General features: G+C 35.2%; 1 protein-coding gene across 4 annotated transcripts in view; it reads left to right on the top strand.

The window, feature by feature from the left end:
* ndrg3a (ndrg family member 3a) overlaps positions 1 to 9,834 on the top strand; it is a 39,424-nt gene that overhangs the window by 12,253 nt on the left and 17,337 nt on the right. For 3 of the 4 annotated variants that reach the window (XM_016246736.1, XM_016246960.1, XM_016246885.1), the window contains exons 2-3: positions 2,850 to 2,921; positions 8,204 to 8,236. In XM_016246736.1, the coding sequence (XP_016102222.1) occupies positions 2,865 to 2,921; positions 8,204 to 8,236 (90 nt within the window). In that variant the 5' untranslated portion in view covers positions 2,850 to 2,864. The remainder of the gene's footprint in view (positions 1 to 2,849; positions 2,922 to 8,203; positions 8,237 to 9,834) is intronic. The other variant, XM_016246810.1, reaches the window with a different exon arrangement.

A 9,834-nucleotide genomic window follows, 5' to 3' on the forward strand; every position in this document is an offset into this window, starting at 1 on the left:
AGTCCAGCCTAGAGATGACAAGGGCCTGGACAAGAAGTTGTGCAGCATGCTCCGTTAGAAAGGGCCTGATCTTTCTGATGTTGTGCAATGCAAACCTGCAAGATCGAGCGGTCTTTGCAATGTGGTCTTTGAAGGTCAGCTTCAAAGTATTCAAACAATATTCAAACAATAAATACCGTTTTGGTTCTGTTTAATGTGGAGTGACAGATTGCTGTAGCGCCACACAGAGAAGCGGAAGTGCGAAACACACGTTAACTGATCATCTCATCCGATGTAACTCGTTACAGCACAAAATAAACATGAATGAACAATCTAAGGCAGGGGTAGGCAAGTTCGGTCCTAGAGAGCCGCAGTCCTGCAGAGTTCAGCTCCAACCCTAATCAGACACACCTGAACAAGCTAATCAATGTCTTCAGGATCACTAAGGCTATAGGCAGGTGAGGTTTTTTTTCAGGGTTGGAGCTGAACTCTGCAGGACTGCGGCTCTCTAGGACCGAACTTGCCTACCCCTGTCCTAAGGTATGTTAAAAAAAGAGTACATCTTACCGAAATCCGCATCCTGTTATGTAATCGCTCAATCAGTGTTTTAGCTGCACAAAGACGTCAGTATAACAGCTTGTAAACAGGGTCACGTAACATCACATTTACCTCAGAAAAAAACATATTCGGTGACCATAAACTCGTTAGTCAGCTAGAAAAATGAATGCTAGAGAGGAGCATTTTGCTAAATATATGCACCATATAACATATTCATTATAATTTTTACTGTTCTTCAATGTTTAATTTATGTTTGAATAAATCCGTCAAGTTTTTATGACCGCCACCATTTAAATGTTTGTTTTAAAAAATGAATTGGAGTAGAAATATAATTATGTAATTGTAACTTTATTATTAGAAAAACATCTTTGAGTGTAATTTAAGCATTTATATATGAATCACTTAATTTTAACCTTCAATATCGTAGTAATATAGTGCCAACTGCCTCATGTATTTATTACATTAGTTATGACTAGAACTAGAAGCTGTAGTTGAGAGATTTTGTTTTTCTTGAGAAAATTTGGCATGTATTGTACCTGATATATATATCTAGAATAATCGATATTGAATAGAATAGAATCGAATCGAAATCTTGTGAGACAGAATCAAATTCAATTGTGAAATTTGTGTCAAAACCCAGCCCTAGTATATATTTTTAGGCGACAGTAAAGACATTTATAAATTCTTATATTTGAAATGCTGTTATTTTCAGCTTTCTGTTCATCAAAGAATCCTGAAAAAAATGCATCACAGTTTTCACAACAATATTAAGCAGTTTTTAACATTGATAATAATTAGTGATGCACGATATTGGATTTTTGCTAAAAAGAACATTATGTTGTGTATTTGGTGTAATGCAATGTGTTTATGCGGTTTAAGGTTAAAAAAACACATTATTTTCCATATAATGTACATTATTGTTTCTCCTCTATGCCCCGCCTTTCTGAAACGCATCGATTTTTCAAAGCTCATCGTTCTGAAAAGCGGAGATCGGAGAAACAACAAACAACAAGCCCACTCTACACTGCTAAAAACTCACGTTTGAATCATCAAGTGGCAAATTATTTAAATATAAAAAACGTACTTACAGGCTGTGAGTCAGAAGCGCCAGACTGTCCTTGCAAAGTTGGAACTGCTCAACTTTATAGAAACAGCCTTTGTGCCACAGAAGCATTAATAGGCTACTGGTTCAGGAAACAATTAACTTATTCCTCTTATCGGCTAGACATATCGGTCCGATGCCGATATTTACATTTAAAGCCATTATCGGCTGATTCCGCTCCTTTAAAAACATAAAAAAATGTATGACTGTATCTTAATTTAAATGTTTTAAAACTGCATGTCATCATATCAGGTCTTACTAATCTGATGGTATTTCCTGTCTATCAGTCACGTTTGGTCCTGTCCCAAGGTCAGGAAGGTCGGGATGATTGTGACAGTAGACAGATGAGGCGAGTGGAAGTGGGTTAAGCCACATCAGCATGTCATTCTACTTTACAACATGAGCTCAGCAGATCTCTATATGCAACTCATTCATACCGACTGTCACATTTCTGTATTATCTGTGTCAGTGTTTTATCCTATTCGTATGCTAGTCGAAAATTTGATCATACATCATATTTCTGTTGGTCTCACCTTGGATAAACATTGAAAAATATCATAAAGTAGGGCTTTGTTTGCTTAGACACATATTAGCTGTCTGTGCAAATAATCATTCCTCTCAGTCCTTGTAATGAAAACAGGAAGCGATTTTGCTGCAAGAATGATGTAAATACATTGTGGATGTTTGCTTATCGTTCAGCCTTGAGAATGTTAATCGCAGACCGGAATCATGCAACATTTATATATTAGCTAGCTAGCAGACTATACCCTTTCATCAAAACATCACTGTTTCCAAGGCAACTAAAAAGAGCAGATTTAATTGTACAGACATTTCCTTTGGCGCTCAGCTTTTATTACTGTTTACTGAGTGAGTGTGTGTGTGTAACTAAAGGCTGTTGTGGGCTGATACCCAATCTCAGGTCTTCCAGGTTAATTAAAAATAAAAAGGGTAACTACACTTACGCTTGATTACAAGTGAGGAAATTATTAGAACTCTGCTAAGTGTTTTGCAAAGCGTGTTTTATTAATAGAAATTCAATATAAGGCCTCTGCATTGACTTAGTGAGGTTTGCTGCAAATGTGACGCGGTGTGATATTTGTCTGGCAAAGTTGGACTTTATTAGACTAGTGCTACACATTGATTTTTATTTATGATAAGAAATAGAATTGATCATGACGTGAGTGTTTCACAGATGTCTTTTTTTTTGTAGTGCAGACAGACAGAGATGGATGAGCTACAAGATGTTCAGCTGACTGAGATCAAGCCTCTGCTGACCTACAAGGTGAGATAAACCTTTTAGAAACATCCGGCTCATATGCAGATACACACACTAGCATGCTTGCATACTTATGCATGAACAAGCTATAGTGATAAAGTGATATTTTGGTCAGATTTGCACAACTTCTCTCTTGTAAATGCCATGTTTTATATACCCTAGAAGTAAAAAGGTTTTTAATATAAATTTTAGAATAATAGTACAGTCATTAAATGATGGAAGTTGAGATTTGGTAATATAATTTTTTTTTTTTTAATTATTCTTTTAAGTACTGATCCAAGTATGATATTATAAATATCAAGATTTTTTTTTTAAAATCCCGAATAAATATAAAGAAAAAATCTTATTTATTTATTTTTTATTTTTACTTGCCATGCCAATATTTGGTGGCAAAAAATAAAATAAATAATAATAATAAATAAATAAATAAAGAATATTTTAAGCAATGTGTTTTTATGGCAGAAAAATTATTGATATTTTTAAAAAGCTGACCAATTCTTGACCAAAATAATAAACTATCAATAATAGCTAGAAATCATACAGCTATAACGTAACTCTATTGCAGTTTATTAGTTTATTTCCAAGCCAATCTTTAAATATTACAAAATCAATTTGTATACATCTTGTATGTCTTAGATATTTAGTTTAAATCAGCAGAATTTGCAGCCAGACCTTGAGTTGTTGTTGATGTATATGCCAATAAATGTATGAGAAGCAATAATAAGCCTATAGACACCACAGAGCTCATCACTAGTTACACAGTGGAAACTATAGTGATACTCAAGCTCACGTCATGTCTCACAAGTTCAAGTTCATTTATTTATAAAACACATTTAAAAACAGCCAAAAGTCTGACCAAAGTGCTGTACATAAAAAAAAATCTAACCATAAACACATAAAACATAAATGATAAAACACATGAATTTAAAAGACCAAAAAGAATGACAGATAAGCATTCTGAAGACGGTAATAATCAAGCCCATAATACAATGTAATGAGAAAGAGAATATTAGTAGGCCAGATTGAACAAGTGTGTTTTTAAAAGGGACTTGAAAATAGACAGGGAAGGTGCTACTCAATCTCAAGCGGCAGATTGTTCCATAACTGAGGACCAACCACAGAAAAAGTTTGATCCCCTCTACATTTAGGTCTGGACTGAGGGACTAGAAGGAGATTCTGATCTCTGGATCTAAGGCTTCTAGTGGGAGTATAAAAATGCAGCAGCTCTGAGAGATAACTAGGGGCTTGATTATGTAAAGATTTATACACCAATAAGAGAACTTTAAAATAACAACCCTTGTTATACATATATGCCACATGAAAACACTCTCACACATCTTCCCTCCATGGCTCCTCGTGTTCGAGATCTGTGAGTTACTCTATCCGAAGCCAAGTTCCTCTCTACCCCTGTGTCTGTCTTTACTTCATCGAACTGAATAATTCATGTGGGAGTTACTGTAGCAAGAGAAAATGCATGGAGATGGAAAAGAGGTGGATGGGGTGGGATATTAGTGAAATGGTTTTAAGAGAAACAGAAAAAGTGGAAGAACGAAATGACAGGAGTAGAAAAAGATAAGATGGGTGGGGTTGAGGTGCAAAACAATTCCGCACAATTAAAGATATTTCTGTCTTCTCCAGAGCAATTATTATTCCTCCTTCAGCCCCTGTTGGCAGAAATTTGCATCACGGGATCCGCAGGGTTTGTCAGTTTAAATCTTGCCAGCCTTCTTTGCCACACAGCATCCATATCAGAAACACTAAAAATAGAAATGTAAATGCCATACACCCATTAGCGTTGAGTAAGGCCACCAGTATAATTCACAGGGCGAGGGACAAACGTTTTATGGGTGGCTTCCTCTCCCTTGGAATTAATGAATGGGCTGAAGCTTTGAGCAGGGGTTTGCAGACTGGGTTTTCTGACAGAGTACCCCCGGTAAGAGGTTTGAAAATAGTAATAATAATAAAATGTTAAAATGCACCAAATTTGACACATTACCGTTTCTTTTAAAAGAATGGTTGGAAATTATTTCTTTTATTTTACTTTATTTTTTACATTTTCCTTCTGGTTTCTACATTTAACAGAACACAAATAGTGAGTAGAAAAAGGTAGTGTCAACTAAATATAAAGTATTTGTAATGTCTAATTTTATATATTGAGATAATGTTTAGACAAGGGGTTATTATAGTTAATTAAAACAGAAAGTAAAATGAAAACCATGAAAAAACATTTTCATAAACATTAATGGAAATAAAACATATTTCAACTAGTTGCCAAGGCAGCATTTCTCGTTTTAACTCAGTTTAAGAGTGCTTTCATACCTGACCCGTTGTTTCGGAACCTGGCGCGTTTCCCCCCTTAGCTCGGGTCGTTTGGGCATATGTGAACACGGCAATTGTGCCCGAATCCGCGCCAAAACAATCGGTCCGAGATCGCCTGAACGAGGTGGTCTCGGCTCGATTGAAAGCTAACTCTGGAGTGGTTCACTTGTAGTGAGAAAGCAATCCGATCTAACGGACCAACGAACCAGGCTATATCACAATGTATAATGGGTAATTACATAAGTTCCGTGAAAAGCATTAGCTTTGTTGTTTTGCTAATACTTCAAAATGAACCTGTGAATGTCTGTGGGTGAGCATGTCTTCGCCATTCAAAATAAAAAAGCTCACTTTTTCATTTTATAATGCCGTCTTATTGCTCTTCTTCCTAGTAGGTGCATTTTAAAAATGTTTTCCCGATGAATCCTGGACTCCTGCTCAAAATGATAAATTAATATAAGGACCGCTACAAAAAAAAAAAAAAAAGCTTGACTTGTATTAACAAATTTGGTCCGTTTAGAAACTTTGCTGTGTGAAAGCGAACCGCACCAAGAATAAAAAGCAACATTGTATTAATTTTAATCCCTGTTTCGGAACAAAGCAATCGATCTACAGGTGTGAAAGCACCCTAAAGCGAAACTAAACCGTGCTACGTTTCAGCTGCGCAGCGCAAACCGTCAGCTTGCACCGCGACGCAAACAAACTTATCTGAGCTCAGAACAGCTTTATTCGGGAGCCAAAGTTGATTTCGCGACACTGTTACTGCACAGATGAAATAGTGCTGCGAGATCCAGTGAGAAGCGTTTGAATTCGCTGCACAATGATAAGGTTGCTGGGAGATCTAGTGAGAATCAATGCAATTCTGCACAGAATTCTCTGTTATAAACAGTGCTGACATACGTCAGGAAACCAGAAGCGTTAATGCTAACTGTTATCATGGTGTTGTGGTAGAAATAGTCGAATGCATTACATTATTAATTTCAGGGTTTGTATCAAGCCCTGCTGTTGTCGTTCCACCCTGACGGATTACAGCCCTGACAGCTAAGTGGAATCCCGGAAAATAAACCGTGGAACTTTGACCAATGAGAGGAGAGTTTACTCGCGCGTGATTTGTATTAATAAATTTGGTCTGTTTAGAAACTTGGCCATGTGAAAGCCAACTGCACCAAGAATAAAAAGCAACATTGTAATAATTTGAATCCCTGTTTCGGAACAACGCAATCAATCTACAGGTGTGAAAGCACCCTAACTTGATGTACTAAGATAACAAAACCTGAAATAAAAATGGATAAAAACTATGTAGATATGTATATTAAAAAACTTTCTAAAAATGACAAAAACATAGAAACAAAATTACTCTTTTTTGTTTTCATTACTTAAACTAAAATGAAAATGGAAAATGGTTTCATTACAGTTGAAGGTAGGTAATTTAATGTTGGACTTTATCATGTATATTTTATATTTATATTTTCCCCCTTGAAATATAAAATATTTATGTGGCTCTTGCCACACAGAAGCAGTTTATAATGACTGGCTGTCAAGCTCCATAAAACATATAAAAATCATCCGTGCACAAGTGCCAAATCTTAATTTCCTACTTTCCACTAAAAAATAACAATATACAGGTCTGAAATGGCATGACGGCAAGTTAATTATGACAGAATTGAAATTTTGGGTTGAACCATTTTATTTAAATGATTGAACTGAAGAGACTCTTAAACCTCTCACTCCACCTAGTGGTGTCAATATAAAGAGCAGCAGAAGCTGAACTGAGAATAATTGATGATTTGATCAAAATTGAACATTGTTAGACATTTTCATACGTAATCTACGGTGGCCATGAAGTGCAAAACAAATCACAATTCTGTAAACAAAATAACAAATTACAAACGCAAATGCAAGTCTAAAAAACAAAATAACAATTCAGAAAACATTATAACAAGTCAGAAAACACAATGACAAATTCGAAAACAAAATAACAAGTCAGAAAACACAACGACATATCCGAAAACAAATTAACAAGTCAGAACACACAAAGACAAATCAGACAAACCGGAAAAGGGAGGTTTAGTTTGAGACAGCGCCATTGGTTTGGGATTACTCACCGCTGACTGGACGAGACCTCTGTCAATCAACGTATACAGTGAAGAACCAGCCGAAGAACAACAAGAGTCGTGGTAGAAAATTCGGAGATGGTATTAAAGTACCTCAGTTTTAAATGTATTGTATGAATTGCCCTTACTATGCAATAAAAAATACGGGGTGTCTATTTACATTTAGTTAAAAGTGGCTGTAAAACATCAGCTCCAGTGGCGCGGCTGGATAAGCGCGTGTTGTTGGCTTTTTGACGCAATCGACCCAGGTTCGTTTTCAACTTTTTGATTATTTCCTTAATTTTTATTGAAAATAAATGCCTTTACGATGTGATACGAGATTTGAAAAGGGAGAAAAAGGTGGGATCGAACCCAAGTCGATCGTGTCAAAAAGCCAACGTCACACGCTTATCCATCTGTGCCACTGGAGCTGATGTTTAACAGCCACTTTTAACTAAATGTAAATATACACTCCGTATTTTTTATTCCATAGTAAGGGCAATTCATACAATACATTTAAACGGAGCTACTTTAATACCAATAATATCTCCGAACTTTCCACCACGACTCTGCTATTCTTCGGCTGGTTCTTCCCTGTATACGTTGATTGACAGATGTCTCGTCCAGTCGGCGGTGAGTAATCCCAAACCAATGGCGCTGTCTCAAACTATACCTACCTCTTCCGGTTTGTCTGATTTGTTGTTGTGTTTTCTGACTTGTTAATTTGTTTTCTGAATTGTTGTTGTGTTTTCTGAATTGTTATTTTGCTTTTTAGACTTGCATTTGCGTTTGTAATTTGTTATTTTGTTTTCAGAATTGTGATTTGTTTTGCACTTCTCGGCCACTGCAATAATCAAATATCATCTCTTTCTCCTACAGAACTCTCAAAACTTCCAAGACTTTGACTGTCAGGTAAGATAAGACTTAAATATTTCATGAGTGGATGAGATAAAATGAGTTATTCTTAAACGTTCATTAAAGGTTTGTGTGTGTTAAAACAGTCAAGTGGTATGATATGAGTATTTTAGGTTGTTCAGCCTTCATATTTTATTATCAACGGTGTTATTTTGGGAAAAACATTATATTTTGATGTTGAAATAACCTGAATATGATTTAATGTTACGTGTGCTCTACCTTTATCTTTCCAGGACACTGTAAATCAGCTCCAACGGCCATAAACTGATTTTGTTTAGTTGAAATAAATCCATTTAAAAGGAAATAAGATGATCCTGATGTTGTAATTTGAGAAGGTACACTAGACTTGATGTGTCTTCCTGTAAAGCATATTAGGATTATCCAGACTGATCAGTATCCATTCTCCAGACATCTTGAGATATATATACATACACACACACACATTTTTAGTTCATAACTGATGTCTCTATAGCAGTGAGAAAACCATTCTTCGTGAATCACATTCTCCTTTTTCAGTGCAGGGGTCTCAGATGAGCTAAATATAGCACCTGCAGCTGGTGACGTGATCATGCTGAGACTGAGACATTATATAGTGACTTTAGTTTTCCTTACTCAGCAAGCCTCTGTATAGGAGCTCACACACATTAAGTGTTAGTCCAGAGATGGGCTGACACCAGGCCAGTCAATCCAATCTCACTCTAGCACTGCCTGCTGCAGAACACATACATGTGCGTGAGGTGGATCAGGTTTAAGGTGTGTCCGCTCTCTGCTGGTTAACAGAGGTAATGCAGACTATCTCTCACTCCACCATCCAGAAAGTACAGTAGTGCATAAAAGCCAGTAGATAAATGTGAAATAATCTGTTGTCCTTTTAATAGCATAAATGATTAGCCAGTTCTTATAGTTTTTCAGATTGAATACTTACGGAAAATGCTTATGTTTCCCAAATCCATCTGATATGGCTTTGTACAAAGCAGTTCATTGAACAAATTAGGAAGGAGACAGTCTTGCATTTTATACTTTTTTGGTGATTTAAATTTTTATTACACCAAACTTTTATGTCCCAAATATTGTTATAAATTTTTCTTTCTTTTGTTAAAACTGCTTTTCCTTAATCGTTTAGTTAATGTTACTTCTTAAATGACTGTTTTGTGTAGATCCAATAGTTTTATACTTAACAAATGTCCAGTCTAAATCTATAAAAAAAATAAAAAAAAATCAAACAATATGAATTATTATATGTTAAAACTATGATAATGGAAGGAATGATGAAAAGATTGTTTAAAAATTATTATTCTTTGGATTTTATATGAATTTTCATTATTTTCATAATTTATATGAATGTATTTTTAGATTTTTTTTGTGCTATTTGTTTGGGTTTTATATTAGTGCGGTCAAATGATTAATCGCGATTAATCGCATTCAAAATGAAAGTTTTTGTTTACATAATATATGTGTGTGTACTTTTTGTATATTTATTATGTATATATAAATTCACACACATGCATGTATATATTTAAGAAAAATAAGTTACGTTTATATATTAAATATATTTATATATGATATCAATTATATGAATGTAAATATATACATGT

Source organism: Sinocyclocheilus grahami, unplaced genomic scaffold (assembly GCF_001515645.1).
Source record: "Sinocyclocheilus grahami isolate Dianchi unplaced genomic scaffold, SAMN03320097.WGS_v1.1 scaffold3.1, whole genome shotgun sequence".
NCBI classification, from domain to species: domain Eukaryota; kingdom Metazoa; phylum Chordata; class Actinopteri; order Cypriniformes; family Cyprinidae; genus Sinocyclocheilus; species Sinocyclocheilus grahami.